The sequence below is a fragment of the Oryzias latipes genome, chromosome 6, assembly GCF_053564925.1.
Source record: "Oryzias latipes strain Hd-rR chromosome 6, Olatipes_Hd-rR_3.1".
NCBI classification, from domain to species: Eukaryota; Metazoa; Chordata; class Actinopteri; order Beloniformes; family Adrianichthyidae; genus Oryzias; species Oryzias latipes.
Window position 1 is genome coordinate 16,241,897 of NC_136242.1, and position 22,767 is coordinate 16,264,663.

At 39.3% G+C, this 22,767-nt stretch overlaps 2 protein-coding genes across 9 annotated transcripts in view; one reads left to right on the forward strand and one right to left on the reverse strand.

Moving 5' to 3' along the window:
- Positions 1–1,529: 1,529 nt before the first annotated feature.
- Positions 1,530–20,693, reverse strand: LOC101171662 (calcium-independent phospholipase A2-gamma). 5 transcript variants are annotated; one of them, XM_011475937.4, is made up of 11 exons: positions 20,561–20,684; positions 19,321–19,446; positions 17,835–19,104; positions 17,081–17,230; positions 16,046–16,197; positions 15,661–15,755; positions 14,470–14,641; positions 14,136–14,193; positions 13,706–13,900; positions 6,170–6,365; positions 1,530–3,131 (listed from the first exon to the last, which is right to left on the reverse strand). In XM_011475937.4, the coding sequence occupies exons 3-11, from the start codon at positions 19,023–19,025 to the stop codon at positions 2,863–2,865; spliced, it is 2,478 nt and encodes an 825-aa protein (XP_011474239.1). In that variant the 5' UTR covers positions 19,026–19,104; positions 19,321–19,446; positions 20,561–20,684; the 3' UTR covers positions 1,530–2,862. The 5 variants fall into 5 exon arrangements, with proteins under 5 accessions (XP_011474239.1, XP_020559541.1, XP_023811444.1 ...); XM_020703882.2 differs by lacking the exon at positions 19,321–19,446 and having other exon boundaries at positions 20,561–20,693; XM_023955676.2 differs by lacking the exon at positions 20,561–20,684 and having other exon boundaries at positions 19,321–19,590.
- Positions 20,637–22,767, forward strand: part of dnah5 (dynein, axonemal, heavy chain 5) — a 60,993-nt gene continuing 58,862 nt past the window's right edge. For all 4 annotated transcript variants that reach the window (XM_023955674.2, XM_020703879.3, XM_023955675.2 and 1 more), the window contains exon 1: positions 20,637–20,854. In XM_023955674.2, coding sequence (XP_023811442.1) covers positions 20,768–20,854 — 87 coding nt within the window. In that variant the 5' untranslated portion in view covers positions 20,637–20,767. The remainder of the gene's footprint in view (positions 20,855–22,767) is intronic.

Consider the following 22,767-nt stretch of genomic DNA (forward strand, 5'->3'; position numbering starts at 1 on the left):
TGCAGAGAACAAATTTCACACTCCTAGATGTGTGAAAACTAATGGAACTTGACTTGTAACATTTCATATAATCTTCCACATAATCCTACAGTACAGTGATTCATGCAAATTCTACATTTCTTTTTTTTTTTACATTTTGACTCTTGAGTTATTTTAGATTTGCAATTTACCTCAGATCCAGTGTCATGTATAATGCACAACTTTTTCAATTCTTTTGAGCCCTTGATGCCTATTGATGCAAACGTCCATCATACCCATTTGGCACCAAAATTACAAAATTTACATAAAAGCAAAAACAAAAGTGATTTTTTTATTCATGGAAATAAATTCAGGCATCGAAAAAAACTCAACTTTAAATATGATTGCTTGAGGTTGCAAAAGTGTAAGAATGTGGCCCTTTATTTTATTTTAATAATATATTTTTTTCTTAATTTTATTACTAATAGCCCTTTTCCCAATTAATATTAGAACAAGGTTATTGCTATTCTTAATTTCCACCACTTTTCCAATTGAGGGACAAATAAAGGACTTCTAAATCTTATTCAGTAGATACAAACTAAAGTAAAAAAAAAAATTCCTCACAAAGTACAGAGTGATTCAGCAGTTTTCCAGCCATTGCAGTTGATAAGAAATGTATATAAATTGCCTAGAGCAGATTGTGGATTTAGATGCTTCTGCGGGTGCATGGTGTGCTGAGGCTGTAAGTCCACACTGCAGTCAGAGTGGGTTTGAATCTCAGCCTGTCACCCTTCACTATGTCACTCCTCTTCCTCCTTCACCCTGTCTTGTCAAGCTACTGTCAAATAAGGACCACTAGAGCAAAAAAAAAAAACAAATCGGTCTTAAGAAGACAGCAAAAAGTTTGGTGGGAAGCAAGTGCCATTTCATTTAGCAGGACTATTAATGCAGCCAAGTGAAACCTGACAAAATAAAAATTCATCTCACTAACTAGCTTTAGCAGAAAATATGAGATCCTATGACTCTCCAGGGAATTCTTAATAAGATTGAAAGTATTTATTTCTACATACTACTTCTTTTGAAGTCTCACTTCAAATAAAACAAGAATTTTGAATGTAAAGAGCCTAGATGCCTGCATCCCCCTCAGTGTTTATGTGGTGATGGGGGGGGGGGCTGACAGCGGACCTTGTTTACGCTGGAGGGAGCCGCGATCCATCACTGGATCAGCAGAGTTGCTTGGCTGTGCCTGAGACCAGCCTTGAACTGCCATCTCATCTCACCTAACTCCTGCTTATGACAGGCAGCTCAGGGATGAGGCCGGGAATAGCATTCCACTGACAAATGCGGCCCTGCTTTCAGCATATATTTGAGATAGAAGTTTTAAAAAAAAAGACAGGAAACAAGTACGGTCACTCTGCAGATGAGAAATGTTTGACTTAAGAGTCAGAGTGATAATGATGACTCAAAAAAGTACAATAAAGTTTTGTTTGAACTTGGGAGGATCCCCAAACTGTGAGGGACACCAACACCCTTATCCCCCCATTACATAATAATTAGGAGGCAGAATACAGTAGGGTTGAGTGATGGGTTTAATTACATTCTTAAACCGTTTTGACACAAAGCCAACAAGAAAAAAAAAAGGGAAATTCCATGAATTTAGATGATTTCTGCAATTGCCTTTTTGCAGGTCCCTCATGAGTGACTGACATTGTGTTAAACAGTACTTTAAAGCCTGGAAAAAGCATATTTCCAGTATACTTTCATCAAAAGCATGGAGCAGGAAATCAATGCTACTTTTTCACTATTGAAAGTCCTGCAACAACTTTAAACAATTTAAAAAAACATCCTTTAAAATAAATCCAACGTGATAACGGAACACATCATAGTTCAAGGACACAAACACAAGACTTCAAGGTAGACGGAGAAGCTTTTGTGAAAAGGCATCAAAGGGAATGGGTGCATGGGGGGTGCATGCTGAAGGTGCAGAATAGAACAAGTGAGGAGCCTGCAGGGAATCCACCAGGCAACATCAACGAGAACACACAAACGGCTCAAACAACTGAGCTCTAAATGCCGGAGAGTTAAAACAACCAAACATCCTCTGGACGGTCTCACCACTGCGATTCTTCTTTTAAATGAAAGTTATAGTATATGTAATACTACAACCACAAACGCTTTAAACAAAGTTTATGGTTAGCTGCATCTTTATTGTATACACTTTCGTAAAAAAATCATAAATAATTTATCTTTAACCATTAACATTGTTAATTTTTCTGTTTTCCAGTGTTACAAACTGAAAGTCACTTTTTACACTTCATTTTATAGTCTATCTACACATAGGTGTGAAAAATGGGACAAACAGGTTTGTGAGGATTTTACAACCTTTGAAAGCAAAGTTAAACATTTAAAAGTGTTTTATTTTGAAAAAAAGAATTTGCGAGAAGAAAAAGTATACTTCTCAACAGCAGTTAAACTCATCAGTAAAGTAATGATAAAGATTTTTAAAACATCTACCGGTAGTTACTTTACTGAGGAGGCAGAGCCTGAACTTGTAGGGAATATCAGCACATAAACCAAAAATGCTCATAGTTTTTGTCTCTCTTAATATAATGTATAGCCAGTATTTAAGGTAAATTAACATTTGTTGGTAAAATTCTTCAAGAGTATTAATAAATATCAAGAATAATCAGATCATTACCTAAAATGTTTGAGGTAAAACTTACAACTTCCTAAAACCGATGTTACTTTCAAAATAAAGTATCCAAGTAGAACTAAAAATCAAGTGGTTTGATTAGTGCCTTCATACAGTGTTTCTCTAGCCTGTAGTAAAACAAAGTATTATTTTATTATTTTATATTCACACATAGTGAACGATTTTGCTGTAAAATGGGAACTTGTGTGGATCTATGCCTTGAAAGGCAGATGCTGGTACATGTCAGCCTTAAGTCTGGCCCACTCAGTCATCCTCTGGATAGCGGTTTTCTCTCGCGTGAGAATGGCTGCAACCTTTTTAATCTTTTCTTCGTTTCTCTCCAAATACCGGAGGCCCTCTGCCTGGAGTAGGTTCAGCTTCTCATGGCGGCTCTCATCCATGGAGATGTCTTCGTTAAGGAATGGGTTGAAGCGGAAGTAGGTGTTGGGAGGAAGGAAGGCGTCCAGCATGGCGTGAACCTCTGGAGGACAAAAGGAACGTCAAAAGACCACACAGGTAAGAAACATGTTCCAGAGGGTATAAACATGTATCCACTGCTTTGCAGCGGCGAAGGGCATTCATGGTCTGTCAGCTCTCACACAGCGTTACGTTTGGAACCAAAGTAAACGCCTGAGGCTCAGAGTGTGAGGTAGTTCTGACAGAAGATGCCTGGCTTGTCAGTCAGAGCTGTTTTTGTTTGATTTGCATGATTGGTTTTAAATTACCAGCATGCAAACCCGCCTGAACAAGACTGTAGAAGCTTATCTTGAGAATATGAACAGAGCGTTATCGACTGTTCATCGCCAATCGCTGCATCTTGAAATGTTTAACACCGACAAGTTCACAGAAAGGGAAAGCAGCGACAACAAAATTCCTGAGAACAAAAACCATTTCAAAGCAAGGTTTAAAAAAAATGGTGTGCTAAAACCCTTTTCATTTTATAGCTGAAGAGTTGTTTCTTAATCTAAATGAGATTATGAAGGATTATCTAAACAATAGTGGATTGTTCTCTCCACCTACATGTGTTTAAACATGAATATAACATATTCTACTAGTAGTCGAGCACCAACGACAACAGTTGTTCTTTTCAGGGTAAATTCAATCAACTTCTTTTTAAACAGCTACCATAATAAAGCAGTGTGAGGACAGGCATGTAGTAACTGGATAGATGATCTCTCAGTCGATGGATTCTGCATGATAAAAACAGGACCTGAAGTGGGACTGGAGTTTTGCCTAACACCAAAACATTCAGTAAATATTGGTTGGAGTGGACAAAGTGACACCTGAAGCTCTGTTGGCTGCACTGGGCTCATCAAAAAGCCCCGCTCCTAGAAATGTGCCAATGTGAGTTGTAGCAAAATAAAAACAATCCAGTCTTTTTACCCCAGAGATATCACGGATAACAGCAAAAACCCTAATAGACGTCAATAAAGCTTCAGATGCAAGAATGTTCAGAGGTTTAGTGTGAGAGTCAAAACAGAATCAGACTCATCTGACACCTGCCTCCAGTGGTCTTTGGAGGTACTGCAACATATGCAACTTCCTGATTTGCGTTAAATACAGTAATAGAAGCTGTGGGCTTCATGAATGACCACTTTATTTAAACCCAAAAAAAGTACATGTCAGGTTGATAAATACAAAACACGCATTTACAAGATTTCCCCACACATGCTCACTCTGGAATGAAAATGATCCAAATATCATTACGTATGACACACAGTCCATCAGAAGTTTGAGACCACTCTGATGTCTCATTCATTTTCAATAAAATTGAGAGTAATGTCTAGTTGCACTGTGAAATAAAAGGATAGTTGCAAATACAAAATTTTAGTATTATTACAAGCCATTTATTGGAATTTTCCATCTTGAACTGGAAACAATTACTTTGATAGTTGGGATGTGTTGATACTTTTGACCAATAGTAGGTCAGTTATATATCCCACCACATTTAGCTCCGTGCTACAATCTCTTATATAGGCCAGGAAATAGCCTTAGTATTGTGTAGTATGTGTATATGTGTAGTAAAACCAAAAATACTTATGAGCACAGTTACAACTTAAATATAATGTTTTAAACATAAATATTTTTGATTTAACGACAAAAAAAGCTAAAAAGTTAGAATGAAAACAACAAGGGGAAATGTCTGGAGCTCTCTTTACTTTATCAGTCCAGATAAAAATATTTAAAAAAAACAGTACAGCTAATGTTTTTGAACAACAAAGTTCACCAACAAACTGCGGGGTGTTTTCCAAGATTGAACCAGTGTTAAAGGGGCATCTCATCTGGGTGACAAAACTGCTTCCATGCAGCAGCAGGGAGGAGGCAGAACCAAATTCAGGCCCAGCAGAAGGGACCATGTTAGGAGGTGATAAGGACATGAAAGCAGTGCTGCACAGCACCACCATGAGATCAATCTGAGACTAAGTCAATGTGGAGAGCTCCCTTTATCAGTGATAACAGGAAGCGGTCTGCCCCTTAAGGGTATAAGCCATCTTATTGGTAAACAAATAGTCCAAATATTACTCTGTTTACTTTATCTTTTTCTATTTTAATCATATAAAATAAATGCACAATTTTGGACTTTGATGATGAGCAAAGCTGTTATTAGACACGAGACTGATGCATCCTTAAAGACCACTTTAATGAAAATGATGGTTTTGGTGTTTTAATTTTCTTGTGGCATTTTTCTAATGATGGTGGACACATTTACAGAAAATTAAGCTCAAAATTGCATTTCTGAATACGTCTTTACTCAAATTGTTGAGAATCAGGGGCAAACGAAAAAATGCTGAATGAAAAAGCTTGTAGCTGTGACGTAGGTGCTACAGTCAGATCCCTGCTCTGCTCTATCCTGATGTATTCTCTTGTGGACAACTAGATCCATGCATGTTTTCATTTTCCTTGTCCGACCTGGCATCTTGCTGGCATATTGCCTGCACTTTTTGTTGCACCCGTAATGTTAGATTGGGGTTGTAAGGGGCTGTAAGCTAGTGGGATAGAGTGTAAACAAAGGGATGATGGCAAGTGGGGTAAGGCTTACACTGCCCACAACTCAGAGGCAAATCTCCAATGAACCACTGTCACTCTTGAGCAACCCTACTCATTCCTAGTCTTCAAGATCTACCACCCTGTCTGTTTTCCAGCTCTCCCTGCACTGCTTGCTGCTGATTACCTGGACCAGGTGTGTTCAATCAGTCAGAATGTGGAGACATCTGATTGAGCTAATCAACAGCTAGCAGAGCCGAGAGAACTGGAAAACAGTCGGGTGGTAGATCTCAAGGAAAAGGAATGAGAAGCCCTGCTCTGCAGAAACTATATCCTCAAAAACGACACAAGTTTTAGGATTTTGGCTAAAAATCATCATAATTAAAAGACCAGTTTTAGTACTTTAGGAAACAAAAGTGTTAAACACATTTTTCAAAAAATATCAAAAACAGAAACTGTACATTTCTAGTTTCTTTACCACTCAAGACAAATCAGAATATATTCATAAAATAAGCATTCATTAGCGCTGCTTACCCTCTGTGTCTGTGGCACTGCTGATTACGTTGGTGAGTTTGGTTTTCAGACTGGTGTATGTGGCATTGTTCTTCCCGGGGGTTTCGAAGCGGCCCGTGCCGAGAGAGACCACACACTCCACGGGCGTGTCGGGCCACAGGCATTTGCACTCATGGATAGCAAGGGCCGTGGGGTTGTTGATCAGCAGGCCTCCGTCCTGCACACAAACCGGTAGAGGACACTTTACTTGCAGGTTTCTGCAGAAACACCATATGAACGTACAAATACAGAAGCTCCAATACATAGCCGGGAAGCCTCAATTTCCTCCTAGACTTGCTTTGAAATACACCAAAAAACCACACAGGAGTGCTTTTAATTTGTATCCATATTGTACTCAAAGCAGTGGGGGAGCAACTGGAGCGTCTGTGGGGATTGTTGAATAGGCATGAGGCTGAGGGGCCGCGGGGCTGCGAGCTGGCAGCAGGATCAAACACACAAGGGCCAGTTCTCATTAAAGAGAGGGGGGGGGGCTGGGGGGGGAGTGTAAGTGTCTTGGGACACCGTGGAGAGATGAACGCCTGTTATGCGTCTGCACGTACGTGGATGTTTGATGGAAAGAATATCCCTCGTTTAGTCGATGCATATAATGCAGTGGGTGGAACAGGGAGTATGCTGCACTGGTTCACACACTCTGGGAATACGGGAGGGGTCGGCTCATCTTTCCGGTATACACCAGCTCTCTTACAGCCATTTAGAACAGAAAGTGAGGGAGACTAAAGTTTGCTCATAATCTAAAGAGACAGAGGTGCAGGACCATCCAAAATGTAGCAAAAAATAAATACCTCAAAAAAAGTATGTCTTACTGCGAACATTTAAAACTTTGACAGATTCTCCTAAGCCTGCTTTCAAGTGTGGACTTCCAACAAGGTCACTCCTGAGTGGTTCTCAAAGAACTTTTGAAAAAGATGGATTCAGACCATTGTCTGTCATTTTCAGCGATGTTGTTCTTATGGGAGTATTAGTTCAAGAGGCAGCCAGCGCATGAGAGGGTGGCTAAGATTGGAGTCCTACAAAGAGGGATTCACGCCACCACAAAGCCTGAAAGAAGTGCTGAGGTAGCCCTTTCTCCAAAGCATGTCATTAGGCCCCAGCAGGAACAAGAAATGAGTCAAAGAAAAAAAAGCTTTTTGGATTAGAATTGCTCCTAATAGAGACTTGGAGCAACTTGCTGCAGAGGGACATAAGATGAACCCAGCTGGGAAGAAAAACAGCTAGGCAGTTTTCTTATCGCTCACGCCACTCTGCGAGGCTCCATTTTCCAAACCCGTTGGCAATTATGGTGACAGCCAGGGTCCAGTTATGTGTTCTTTGTGCTGACGGCCGCAGGCGAGTTTCACAGGAACAGCGGACGACCATACACCATGTGCCAACCCATGTGACACTTGAAGCCAACTGTGCCATGGTCGTATACGCTGGTGGCTGAGTGCCACGGCTGGTCTCCATTTCAGGGAAGCGGCTCAGAAAAACCACGGCCTCAAAGGAGAGTCTGCTACTTGACACTGGAGGCACCCTGTGCTGTTGGAAGAATGGCTTAAAGGATCTTGATTTACTGAAGGGGGCAAAAGGAAATGCTGACGATTTACACATTTTTATTTAAAAATGCAGTGCAAAAAATGACACATTTGAGTAACCACTTTTTTATTTTTATACTGTAGCTTTAAAAAAAAAAAGTTCTGTGTAAAAATACCTACAACTCAAGTTGTGCACCATATAAGGAAAATGAGTGAGGTGAAGTTCATTTCCATTGATTAGACCCCTTTCTGATGCAGCCATTTGTACACAATTAATCTCTTAAGGGTTCAATTCCACTTGAATTTTGCCTTTGTGAAATACACAATTATGTCTTCTTAATTGATTTAAGGAGAACAGACAAGAGTTCTAATGCTCTAATGTCTGATTTACATAATGGCTGCTGAATATCATTTTTAAATATAGTCAGTTTTCCAACAAAAATTATGCCCCCCCCCCCCCCCCCCCCTCAGCATTTTACATTATCTCATACAGATCTGCCTCTTTAAAGTTTAAGTAATATAATCATTTTTGTTGTAATGTAGAAGAACTTTGGCTTTTTTGCAATGAAAGGACAAGAGAGACAAAATTTTAAATCCATCCATTCCAAAGACTGAAATTATGTTTTAGCTATTAATGTTCTAATTTAAGAAAAAAGTAAATGTATTTAACTCATAATGTAACATAATTGTATTTTGATGTCAGTAAAATACATCAACTTGCATGTATTTACTTTAATAATTGTGATCATGATAAAAATAATTTTAGTAGCATAAAATCTAATTATTACACCAAATATTGCTAGCCTTTTTAGTTCATGCATTCTTACATGTCATTAATAAAAAGTTCCCAAACTTAGGAAATGCTTTTTTGAGTACTATTTCACAGATTCTTTTTAAAGTAAAGCTTGCTGCAGGCACCGCTTGCTTGAAGGTATTACCTACAATTCTGTTATTTATGACATCAGTCAAGAGGCTGATGAATGACACATAACTCCAGCTTTCATCCTAAATACCAACTGGAAGATGCATCAATAAATCGCTGCACTTTAAAAACCTGGAAAACTCAGCATTTAAAATGAAAGATTTTCCTGCCTCCGTTGTTTATAAACCCTTGGAGACTTCATGATCTGTTCTCATAGACCATAATTATACAAATATTTCTATATTTTTATTTTTTATTCTTCTGGCAACTACAATAGTAACTAATTGTTTGGATAAGGTTGCTGAACTAATAATGGGCTTTAATTTGCATTATCTGACCTTTTCTAATAAAGATTTCATGACGAGCTACAGCGCCAACGAGCTATTATTATGAAAACTATCTGAAAGGGAGGCCCCCTTTTTTCCACACTATCCCTTTTCAAATATGGAAAAAGTGTTTGAATATATGCCTTGAATAGTTAAATGAATAAAACTTGCTGCTTTTGTGGGCTTATTGACACTGTGGTTTTCAGGCGGCTGTGGAGGCTGATTTGATTAAGAAGGAGGTGCTATCATAAAGATCACTAGAAGTCATTTCATGCTCCAAAGTATGTCCGCTCCCATTAGTCAGACACAAAACATTGTCTTCTTGTGGCTCTCTTTATCTCTGCTGGGGTGTGAGCTGTGGGTAAACACAGTGCCCTGAGTCAGTTTAGATTGATTCTAAAAGACAGAGAGCTTTTGACATCCGTCTGCTGTGGGATTTTTCACTGCAGCTTCACTGAGCATCAGCGGGTTTTCTCCTTTGCATCTCTGACAGGGATGGAGCTGCGTTACGACTTAAATCAAACTTGTTCGCGAGGTTCCTTTTTTGTAACTAATTTTATTACTTTAGCAAATCTGAGAGAAAATAATATTCTGAGAAATCTTATTTTGATTCTGAAAAGTAAAATTAAGGGCAAAAATAGAAATAATAGAAATGACAGGAAGATAAAGGTCTCAATTGTAATGGGATAAAATATGTTTGCTCGTCTGTTCCTTGACACTGAATCGTGACTCCTTAAAGGTTGTCATTGTGATGAGCAAGGATGTGACTGACACCTCTGTGTGGAGCTCCACTCAGGTCAAAGGTCTTCATGCTATATTATGCAATTACGCTGACTAGTTCTCTTCTTGGCTTCACAAAGCCCAAAGGTCGCAATGAGGTTTAAATCATCTTCCTTTTGCCATAAACTGATGAAGAGAAATGCAATCCATCTGTGAGACTGCTAGCTTTGCCTCAGGCGTGCAGGGTAAAAGAAAAAAAGACAGGCCATGGTTGTTCACCTTTTCCCACACAGAAACGCACAAGTACACATGAACACCCAGAATTGAAACGATTAATCATCCCTGCTGGGTGTATCCACTCAGGTGGAGTGGTACAGACGAGTGCAGAACCCCTTCACATTTATTTAGTCTATGTTCTTCTCTGATTTTATGCACAGATTCACAAAATAAAAAATAAAGAAACATCATTTGGTTCAACTGAAGGAAAGTTTTCACTCCATTTTCATGCCTGTTTTCCTTGGATGTGTGACTAAACACTGACTCACCTTCCAAACAATTCCTGTACAAGATTTAGGTCAAAGAAACAACACCTAAAGTAGAAGTAGATCAAATTCAAGAGAATCCTTTCACCGGTTCTTAAAGTCCCACTCTGATCATCCTTTGATCTATTTTAAAGTGGTCTTTTGATTATGACGACATCGTTTTTAGCCAAAGTAAACAAACGGTTGTTTTCTAGGACAAAGTTTCTGCAGAGCAACAGTGGTTTATTATAAATTCACCTCTGAGTTTTGGGTTGGATCATTGGCGCAGAGCAACCACGTCCTCATTACTGAGAGCTCTCTGTTTACACACTGTCCCCGCTAGCTCACAGCCCCTCACACCCCCAACCTAACATTACCTATTTCAAAAATGGCGAGCCATTTTGGAGCTATCCAACCAGACAGTTTTGAGCCAAAAGCCAGCTTAGATGGGGAAAACGAAGACGTACATGGGTCTATTTGTCTGCAAATGGAAAGTAGCAATGGTGCAATTTTCACCTTACGGCAATTTTCTTTTTAAATGTCATCCATTATCAGAAAATGCCGCAAGAATGATTTTAAAATCACCAAAAACAGAAGTTTTAATAAAGTGGATCTTTAAAGGTTTGGAGACTGTTGGAAGTGTGTGTAGCTCCAGAGAAGTCAGATGGAGAAAAGAAAAGTTTTTGTCATCTTACTGATCAAATTAAAAAAAGTCCTGGGCTGCTCACCACTTTGATTCCCAAACATGTTCTTTCAGAGCTTCTCCACAAAACAAAAACCTATTAAAATTTAGCACAACAGCATCTGCAACATTTATTCTCTTTTCCCATATTTAGTCAAATTAACATCAATCTCCAATCTGAGGGGGAAAATGTGCCCGCAGCAAGGCTAAGATGTTTTAGATCCATCTTTCAACAACCCTGGAGCCAAATTCTGAAGGCTTAACACAGTGAGACAGAGCTGGGATGAGAAAGTGACTAAAAACGGATTTTAGTCGTGAAGCTGCAGCACTGTTTGAGCAAAACCCTCATGAGTAATGAATGTGCAACCATCAGCAACAATTTGACCTGAACTGGCCTGACGAATGAGAAGAAGGAAAAACTAAAGATTGTAGAGTGTTTTTCTTTTTGTGGCTGTATATCGGAAAAGCAATTGAACATGTTTTTTTCTTCTTTGAATACTCCCAGCAGCCGCTTTTGATGCCTTCTTGGGCAGAAGCATGAAATCTGTTCATTCATTAGAGAGGAAAACCATGAGGGCAGATCTGACCCGCTCCATCTGCGACCGTGTGAAGTCTTTCTGTCGAGCGTCGTGCCGTGGCGGCGCTCTCATGAGGTCACACCGGGGGTGGTGGCCCGCAGGTTTTATGCCTCCCATTAAACGCTGGCAAGATCGGGCACATAATAAGCGACTCATTCCACCCCATCGCCTGAAGAGACGCCATGGCAACGAGGCAGAAAAAAACAAAAAACTGTGCCCTCTTCTCCATTGCGCAAGTGCCATGGCATCCCCCGCTTGACATCTGAGGACTTTAGGAAAAAGATAACTGAGAGCTTTAAAGAGGAACGTACACCTCCTCCTTCTGTCTCCTCCATTTGTCTTTTTTTTCTCCTTTGCCCCCCTCCCCTCCATTAAAGCATTCTCTTCAAAGCTGCTGTAGCTTATGTCAAGGCTTTGATAACACCAAGAGTGCTCTCCTTCCTCCAAACTCCAAATCTCTTCAGCCACATTGGCTGCATCTACAGTCGAGCCTCTGTAGTTTTTATCGTCCCGGTCGGCGAAATCACAGACGCATCAATGAACAAATCAACTTCTTTCAGACTCTTGTTGGAAAATTCTGGCCGCCGCTCTCACCGCACAGCTTGACGACTCTTCCCTTCGCCGCACAAAAGGCTGACTGTTTTGCCTTAGCTGGAATTAAGTAGAGAAATCTGTGGGCATCTGGAGGAAAGACAGTGATGACTTTTTCTCCCGGGAATCCTGACATCATTGGGACAGCATGCTGCACTGACCGCAGGTTTCCAGTAAATAAAACTCAAACAGTGGCTTTTTTTAAAGAACAAAAAAAAAGAACATTAGTTCAATACCCACTCTGATGAAAATAGGGTTTTTTGTGTTTTTTAAAGTCCCACTCCCATCATCTTTTGATCTATTGTAAAGTGTTCCTTGTGTTTTTTTATTGCAAAAATGCAGTTTTTAACCAAAAACAACAAAAAACGGTGTCCTTTTTAAGGACATAGTTTCTACAGAGCGGTAGTTGTTCATTAGAAATTCAACTCAGAGGTGTGGACAGGACAATTGGCATGGGGCAACCCTTCCCCTACTTCCCGTCATCAACTTGTTTACACCCAAAAAAAACAACAAAACGCATTTTTGAGTATGTCTTTAACATGTTCTCGTCATGGTGGACATTATTATTTCTTTATTCAAGTTGTGGCAAATCAGGACCACGTGAAAAAATGCTGTGTGATAAAGATTGTAGTTGTGACATTGGTAGGGCACAAGCGTCCTGCTCCGCTCCATTCTGATGCATCCACTTGCAGACAAACAGATTCATGTTCGTCTTTGTTTTCCTCGTCTGAGCTGGTGTCTGGCTCAAAAAAAGTACGGCCATTTTTGTTGCACCAGTAACGTAAGCTTGGAGGTATGAGGGGCCGTAAGCTAGCATAAAGAGTGTGTTAACAGAGAGCTCTGTTATGGATGATGGGAAGGGGGTTGGGGTTTCTTCTCCCCAAAAGTGTGGGAGAAGCAACTGAATTTGTAACCAACTATTGCCGCTCTGCAGAAACTATGTCCTAGAAAATGACACACAGGTTTTTTATGATTTTGGCTAAAAGCTGCGTAATCATAATTAAGAGACCACTGGAAACGTTTTTGAAAATAGTATGTTTAGATATCAGATATGCAAAATGATTTAACACTTCAGCAGACTTTAAAGGCAACTTTTTGTCTGTCCTTTTAGGGGTTCATCCACTCATCGGCTCTTTAGTCCTGAGAGTTTCCCATCAAGGCACACAGCTTATCCTTCTGATATAAACAAAAGCCTGTAGGCTGAGCAGCAGTTGACATCTTCTCCATTCAGCTGTTCTTTGAGAGCCAATGAACAATGATGAACTGTCCGACTGTAGGGGTTATGAACTCAGAATAAAATACCATCATATTCAATCTTTGTGTGTTTGTGTGTATTTGATCGAGTCTTCTGCCCTTCCCGAGTGCCTGAGTGCAGAACAGACGAGAAGATCGATCTGTAATGACTAATGGTTTTTGTTCAGGTTCTGATGGCTAATGCATGCACCAAAGATGGCTGAAAATGTGTTTCCACATCTCTGATCCAGATGTCCAACAATAAACTCTGAAGTGACTGCCATCATACTGACGTGTCGCATAAAGGTCCTCATGTTTTTAGCTGAATACTGATTTTTTTTTTTTTTAAATTAACTGCGCGATTCATTATCGTAGCAACCCTCTAAAATCTGCCTGGTGGCGATGTGACTGACCTGGTGCAGATCGCCCCCTAATGTGAACTCCTGGAAATAGCCAGGGGCTGCAGATGATGCTCGGGTGGCCTGCCATAGCTGGTGCTGGCAGCCCCCCAGGTAATGCGAGCGCACCCCTGGCAGCAGGTTGTAGTTCCTGAACACATAGGCCTTTAGAGGAAGACCCCTGTTCACAATGGTGCTCACCGCTGCCACCTACAGGTGCAGAGCACAACATTTCATGCTGGCTTTTCGTTACAAAACAACAGGAACTGATGTGCGGCTGACATTGTGACAGATCATAAACATGTCTGCTCCCTCGAGGCTAACAGAGGACTGAAGCTCTTATGTTTCTTTAGGCACACTGCCTCAAATGTTTGAAATATTCCTAAAGAAGCAGACAAACAGAACAGCATGGGATCATGATAAAAAAAGATCTTCTAAAGCTCACCTTGGGGCATTCTGGATTTCTTGAAGTTTCCACCAAGAGGCAAGACCCCATTTTTTCTCTATTGTAGCAAAAAAAGAAATGTTTCATTTATTTACTGCTTCAAATTAAGACGATATTACCCTTCTAAAACTTACTACAGTCATTTAGAGATACATGTAAGCATTCCTTATTTGATAAAGCATGAATGCCAAAAACAATAACTAATAAAATTGATTGACTGATCATAAAAGGCAGTACTAAAAAAAACAAGACCATTATTTTGAAAGGCTACATAGCAATTGCTTTCTGCTAGTCTAAGTAGAGCAACCGGCCTGCAATATCCAGTGGAACTGACTTGAGGATGTTCTCCCATGCTTCGCTGTCATAAAAAGCGTGGCTCCAGCTCATCTTCATCGTCCCGACAATCACGTTTTGCTTGAACACGTCCGATCCCAGCTTCCTGTAAATCTCATCGCAGTCCTTCACGGGGATTTGATGCACGCCGAGCATGAAGCCCAGGATGGCGCCTGAGAAAGAGCAAACTTCTTAAAGAATGAAACCAACAGAGGCAAGTAACCACATTATTGGGTTACTCATAACAGGAAGTCAGTAAAACTCCAAAGTGTCAGATTAGCTTTTAACATACTGGCAAATTTGTAAGCTTTTATGGCATCTTCCGTAAAATTACCCATGAGGTATCACTTACAGGGTAAGGCTGACAAGAAGATAATTAGCTAAAAGATTAACTGTCAGGAATACTATTACGTTTTGATCAGATATTTACAAGAAGAGAATGGAACTGATGTAGCTATCAAAAAAAATAAAATCTGCTCTTTGTCACAACCAAAGAGTGCCAACACAATTGCTTTGCCACACCAGTGTTATACCAGCAAATATGGTCTTTCCTAAATACTAATAAAGCCAGAAAGATGAGGCCCAGAGTGGTATTAAATATGTGAGCATCGTGTGATCTGCCAGACAGATTCGATTACTATTTGACAACATTAATTAGGTCCGATTACGAAGCTCCAGTGCTGTTTGGAGGAGATGAAGCCTGAAAGAGGAGAACCTGAGATCAACAAGCTTTAAACCAGCGACTGCAATTCCTCATGAGCTCCATGTATAAAATGAAGGGTCTTTATTTGCTTTGACAGGAAAAACACTAAGTTGTTGAGGACATTTGGAAGATAAACCACGCCCCCTGGTGGTTTTTCTACGTACTAAAATGTTAATCTACTTGGAAACAGAAGGTTAGCAACCATTAGATTCTCAGTTTAACCAATTTATAAAACTAAACTAAACATAATAAAAGAAACTCTTCATGTGTTATTTTTTGATTGTTTTGATAAAAAACAACTCGACTTATGGGCTGGGGGTGGGCTTTTGATGAAAATTAGGTCAAAGTAAAAGCAGAGCAACAAATGGGTCACTGAGTGATCCGTGCTGTCAATCCAGCCGGCGCCGTGTGTGGCATGTTGCACTCCGCTTGGATAATCCACATCTATGCTGCTGTGGGCACAGAAATAGGGCAGTGGGGCAAACATACCTGTGCTGACGCCACAAATGTAGTCAAACAGCTTGTAAATGGGTTTGCCAGTAAGTGCTTCCAATCTGTGCAAAGTCTGAAGAGCAAGAAGTCCCCTAAAAATACAAGAAGCAGTAAATAAGTGTGATACCAGGAGCCGTCACATGAAGAATTGAAGCTTTTCACCACGTCATGAACACATCAAATTAACACTTTGGTTGTTTGTGAGCGCTGTAAAAATACTTTTGCTTTTACGAACATTCTAATATGACTGCATGTGCAACAAACACTATTTAAGTTATTGAAGAATTATGCAGTCCAAGAAGTTAAAGTTGTGTTTTTAATCCACAAGAAATAAAGGGTTTCTACCAGAAAAACAGATCAAAGGCATGACTATTTCTCGTACCTTAAACCTCCTCCATCGATGGACAAGACGCGGATGCCTCGTCCCCGAACCGGTTTCTGATAGCCAATTAGCGCCAGAGCTTCTCTGACTGCTGCTCTTAAGCCTGCGTCGTTGGCCTGCATTAAACGCAGGAGGCAAGGAATCGCTTTCTCCTGAGAAAAAGAAAAAGGGAAAAAATCCCCAGTGGAAAATAAATTAAATATACCAAACTTCCTGTTCAATGAATTAGGGTAAAACTCAGATGTTAAAAGAAGCTAGGACTTGTTGAGATCAGAGTTAAAAGTAAAAGACAACTCATAGAAACTACTAATATTATGTGAAAAACATCACACAGGTTTAATGTCCTTCACACCAAACCCCTAACACGCTGCATTTTTGTTCATTTTAATCTAAAACTCATAGAAAGTAAAAGTTTCTCGCCTGATGATTTTCTTCAAACTGGAAGCTGAATGACAGTATAGTGCTGCTCATAGGCTATTTACAGAATATGAATGCAATTATCTATGCTGTTTATTTTCAAAAATAATGAGGAGCATGTCATATTTTTTACATTTAGAAAGCAGTGGGACAATTACCTGTCAAAAGATTATAATTCATTCTATTATTGCAAGATACCTATGGGCAAAGGGATATTGCTTTAATTCATTCAGATTGAAGCAAATTCATGTTCTTCTGTAAACAACTACTACAGTTTCCAACTAAAAAGAGTCTGAGTCAGAAAGGTGGGGACAACAGCAGCTGATTTAAAACATTTTCTGAAAAAAAAAACAGTTTGATTTTTATGATGCAGGTTCTGGTTTAGATTGCCTTTTCTAACTATTAGCTAGCAGCATTTTAAAGGCTTAAAATTCTTAAAATTTCACTACAAAGTAGAGACTTAATAACTGTCAACACGTGTAGCTTCCAGTAATTTCACACACATCTTTGTTTACATACATTCATTTTTGGCAGCAGAGTTTAACGTTGGTTTTGTCTGGTGATAAAACTCACAGCACAATCATCATAAATAGAATTTTTTTAGGGAGGATTTCTCACCTTTACTGCAACAATACGAGTGTCTGGAAACTCCAGGAGGTGGTAACTTAAATCCTCCACCCTGCTGATGTAAACTCGAACATCAGATGCTCTGTAGAGGGCCTGGACCAAAGCCCGCGTTCGGTTGTCCACGCTCACCCTGGCAATAATCTAAAAGACGCACAATAAAGTAAAAGATTTTGTTCTTTTAAATTGTGGATTCTGAGCTAAAACATCCCATTGATTCAGCAGACACACAAATCTGCAAGTCATAAGTTGTAAAAATGACTGTGCTAATGCTTCAAAAATTAAAAAAATTAATTATTAAAAAAGATTTCCAAATCACCTTAATAAAAAAAAAATTCTCAATGTGAAAATGTTAATTATGTGATACTAAAAACTAAGTGTTCCAACAGGTGGAAAATAAATTGGATTTATTTTTTTTAAGTATAAACACTATACATGCTGTCTGCAGACATGTATCATCCTACAGAGTTATTTTTGAAGGCAGATTCCCGGAACTGAAGTAACAAAGAAATCCATCAGCTGCCCAGTGTCAGCATGTAAACAAGCAGCCTGCTGTAACACATCTCAAATGCAGGATACTGTTGTTTTATTTAAATAGCAAATAAAAGAGCTAATATCCTCTTTGAATAAACTTTAAGGTTTGAAAACAAACAAAAAAGTTGAAATATGTCAGGAGAAAGCTGACAAAGTTTCTATATAAACAATACTATGAATGCTACATAAATGATTGTTCTGTTAGCAAATATACCTTTTCCCGCTGAAGCTGAAGTTTTTTGGCCTTTTCCTCTGCTCCCATCTGCTCCTTGTTAACGGTTGCCTCGATCGGTTTCACTTGAAGAGCCTCATGCTTCATCTCCTCGCTTGCAGAACTTTTGGCTTCTCTTGTCCGAAACTTAGGAACAAAAGGAGCGATGTAGCTGCCGACAAATGCCTGAACGGTGGGGGCTGAGGATGACAGGTATTGTCCGAAGCTCTTTTTGGAGGACGGAGGTGTGGGGCGAGCAGTTGGAGCGGGTTTATTAGAAATCTGGGCGAGGTTTGAAGTTTGTTGATCCTGGGGGAGAGATGGGAAGCCTTCTTTAATGTCCTTTATCTGATCCTGAGTCTTTGTGTCGCTCCCAAAGTATGTGTTGATGTGGTGAGCAAGGTAGGTGTACGTTTCATCGAGGCTGACAGGGAAAGTGCTGGGATGGAAAAGTGCTGGGGCTTCTTTGGGAGCTCTGCTTCCGCTCTCTGTGTGGTTTAGTAGTGGAGAAGGCGCGATGAGCTTCTTGGCACAACTAGCTTTGACAACGGAGACTGTGCGTCTCAGCTTTTTCTCATGAGCATCGGAGACAGTTACAATGGCAGCAGTGACAGTGACTTGAGTAGATGTATGAGGATGAGTAGAGGTAGTGGCCTTCACATCAACTGGAGCAACCGATGTGGAAACGCTGGCTGAAGATAGATCTGGGGGAGTTGGTGCTGTGGTTGCTTTAGAGGGAAGGGCACCATCAGTGGAGGGAGGTGTAGATTCACTACCTGTCAGGCTTTTAGCTGGGGCTTCATTTGAACCTTTAGATTTGATGCGGGACATGATGGACAGAAGGTCAGCTTGAGTCCCGCTCACAGCCTTGGACAAAGAGTCCACTGTACTTCTAAAGCGAGACATATGTTGACTGAGACCAGCTGACCACTTTGAGGTTGAAGCGTTCAAACACAAACAACTGGTGTGGAGTCCAACGCGTTGCTTGACGTGGTTAGCTCTACAAATCCATCCTCTTCTGTTCCTGACCCTGGAGTGATGAAAGTGCCTGAAGCTCAGATAACCAGCACTGTGGGGAACATCAACGCCCGGTACTATGAAAAATGATCCAGCTGCCCGGTGAGCAAAAGGTGGCAGTTTATGAGTCACTCTGTTTACTTTCACCCAGACATTAGGAGCCCAACTGTGATTCATGCTGATTTCCGAGGAAATTTTGAGTCCGGCATCAATCAAGAAAATGTTGCGTCCGTTCTTCTGCCATCAGATCAAGTCACTAAAATTAGTATAAGACACAAGGGGGAGAAATAAATAAATAAACTATGTCACATAAACAGCAAAATACATTTTAATTTGGCTTTTGAAATCGATTTATAACATAAGAAAAACAATTTACTGCCATACATACAGCTAAATACTCGATGTAACTAGCTAAGCTAGCTACATTGCTAGCATCATGATTAAAGACTACACAAAGTTTAACAAGCCGTACCAGCCGTTCTTTAGGTGTCACTTCATCAAAAGATTAGCCCTCCTTCCATTTCATTATGTCTTCTCTCTTCGTGAATGAGTCTTATTCCGTATCGCCATTCGAAACTGTCTCCTGGTCTGAATGTTTCTAGAACGGTGTGAAGCGGTGTCGGTCAACAGAAAAACAAGGGTCACGTGACTCTTTATCTCTTTCACTATTGGTCATTAAAAACTGGCCCATAAATGGAGTGCGTTGATTGGGTGGTGATTTTTTTCCGCATTTTTTTCCTCCCTTGAACACAACATACGATTGACACGAATAAACATGAATAAACAAGAGGCAACATCAATGAATTAAATGAAACATGTAAATAAAAAAGTCTATTCGATTGATGATAGCTTCCGTATTTGTAGAAGAATCAAATAAAAATCTATTTTAGTTCGATAAAAAAAATACGTATTAGAAAAGATAAAGGTGAAAAATAGTTATTTTTCCACACAGAGGCAATCATAAGAGCTGTGCAGAAAAGGTAAAAAAGCAGTAGTGGGCCGTCAGGGCCTTCTCTGAATGCCTAAGAAATATCAGAATCATGTGGTAATTATATTTTGTCCATGGATACTTATTAAATTATTCCAAAAGGTCTGTCCATTCCGTTTTATTGTGTTTATGATGGTTATGCTGCTTCCAGACAGACACGTATTTTCACATTGGAGCATTTAACCAATCGCATTTCAGCTGTCTTTTGTTGCTAGACAGGGTCAGAGCTAAAGAGGCCTCCTCAACCTGTTCTGAAGAGAAGACCGCAAGGAGATCAGCTTGATGGTACTAAAATGTTCTCTCTGTTAATAAAAACCGTGACGTGGTGGTGTGTTGAAAAACCAATTAGAAAAGTTATGAGAATCTGACCAAAAAGTATTTTTTCCGCCAAAAATCCAGACTTCCACTCTGTAAAACCAATACAACTCAAGTTTTAGAACGGTAAGCATTACAGTTCCAAACACAGTTAAACGTAGAGCTAGGCAGCCAACTACAACATAGAAGTTGAAGATGGGAAGATTTGAGATATTATAAGAAACTGTGACTTCTGAATTAAAGCTAAAAGTCTAATGACACAAAAGATTCTGCTGTGAGTTTTGGGGCGCCACATAAATATATGGCTACTTATATCTATTAATAAATAGTAAGAAACTTAAAAAAATTAAAAATGCTGTTTTCAATTTATAAGTTAAACCTGGAAGGAACCAAAGTAGTGGTTATTTACCGTAAAACCGTTGACCATGCTGTGCTTCTACCGTATCTCTATAGATAAGCGCCTTTTGTCCCCATTTTTCATCCGTTGTTACCATGGAAACAACTCACTGTTTGGTGTAACCAGAGCGTCTGCTAAATCTCTGTAGGTTAGCTGCCACAAGAAATCGATTTAGCTTTACATTTAAAACAATCCACAAAGAAAGACAGACTTCAAATAATGTCTGTCTCCTCACGGATGTCCAAATCCAGTCACAATAGCGGAGGCTCGCAACGCGACGTGACCAGAGGGACGCCGGAGATAAAGGTTCGATTCCCGAAAGTTAAAATTAATTATTGATTTCGTTTATTGAGAGAGGATATATTTAGACACTTGAAACACAGTCAATGTGCACTTGTTTTTTCCTAGTTTTTTGTGCTTTTAAAATATTTTTTTGTTCAATTGTAGGCAGTTTAAAAAAAATATGACAACAGACAAACGTTTAGAAGAAGAGACAAACGGGTACATTTAAAAGTGTTTCATTACTTTGCTGCTCTTTCTGAATGAACTTAGTCAGTAGGCTAACAAAAGATTTTTTAATAGAAAAACATATTTAACTTTCGTGTTTTAATCTGCCCGTAGGAAAAAAGAAGAAAGTTTATTAAGCTTTAGCCTACTTCAATATGGAAGATGACAGGGCTATGGAGAAAGGAAAAGGGGAATGAGAATTCTGAGATTAATGCTGGAATTTCTCATTGCTCTTTTTGTTCTTTCTCCATGGCCCAAATCCTCTTCTGTTTTGCAACATAATAGTGAGGCAGTATGCTTGCATTTTACTTTTCATATACTATCTCTATATTGTAAACTTAAAATGTTCCAATTTGGTCTGAAGAAGTATTCAATTAGTATACAGTACTTCTTACACTACACATGGTCTGTAGATTACTTTCTATATTTATACTTATACTCAGATATACCTTATACCATAAACTTAAAATGTACTGCTAATATTTGGTAAGGGTGAGTTTGAAATAATATATGTCAACCTATGTTCCAAGTTTTTGTTGTTCCAGTTACCAGCTGGCATTAAAGACAGCGCAATAATAAAGAGCATTCAGGTTATGTTATCATTAGGCCCATATATATTTTATTACAAAATGAATAAGAAAAATAAGATTAACAGTAACAAAAACAGAACTAAAAATCAACATGAATGTCAAAAGCTGGTGAAAAGTCACATGTGGTTCCATATGTTTATTTAGAACCTGAAACACCTTAGAGTTCCTGCATGAGAGCCGTCTCAGACTTCAGAAACATTGCTGTAGGTGTTGTGACGTCACTCTCTTGCACTTCTTGTGAGTTAAAAGAATGACAACAGAGGCCTTTGTATGCTAAGTGGCATGGAAAAATACACCTTTGTTAATAACTAATCAGATTGTTTTTACCTACTGCTACAATCTCCATGGCGATGCAAATGCTTACACACTGGACAGGGAGACATGGATTCAATTTCATTGAAACAGAGTCATAGGTCAAGAGTTTAGGGTCAGTTTACTTCTTAATCTGTTTTTGTTTGTGTTATTTAATGCAGACAATTGTGTTAGGCTTTTTTGTTAAGGTTTCTAAATATTTAAAACGTGTTCAGAACATTGGATCAAAAACCAATGCTCTCAATTTTTGCACAAAATTGTGATCACGGCTATGTTTTAAGATTTTGCCACAGTTTGTTCTTATGAATGTTTGTTTTTCGGGGTTACAATGTGCTCAGTACCAGAGAGAATGCGGTTTTATGTTTTACTTGTACTGTAAGGGTAAGTCCACTAGATGGCGCTGTGTTGTTTTAGAAAAACTGCCACTTAAAAAGCTGAATGTTGTTTGTTCAGAGAGGATTTAGATTCATAGAGTTTAAATTACATTATATCTTATATCCTTTTATGTGTGTATTTATATGTAGGTAGGTCGGTCGGTCGGTCGATCGATCGATAGAAGACAGAGTGGGTGTTTTCATAGTATAAGCTTTGGTGCAAGAAATATTTACATATTTAATGAACACTACTGTACACTGTGACTTTGACCCATGCAGTGATGGTGCAAAGCTATTTTTTCTTTCAGAATGACAAAAAATGTGAAGTAATTTAATAGAGAAAAAAGCATTTTGGCATACAATTTAAAGACACTGAAATAGTAGACAGTTTCTAAAGTTTTTTTTTCATATTTTGATTTACCTGCACAAACATACA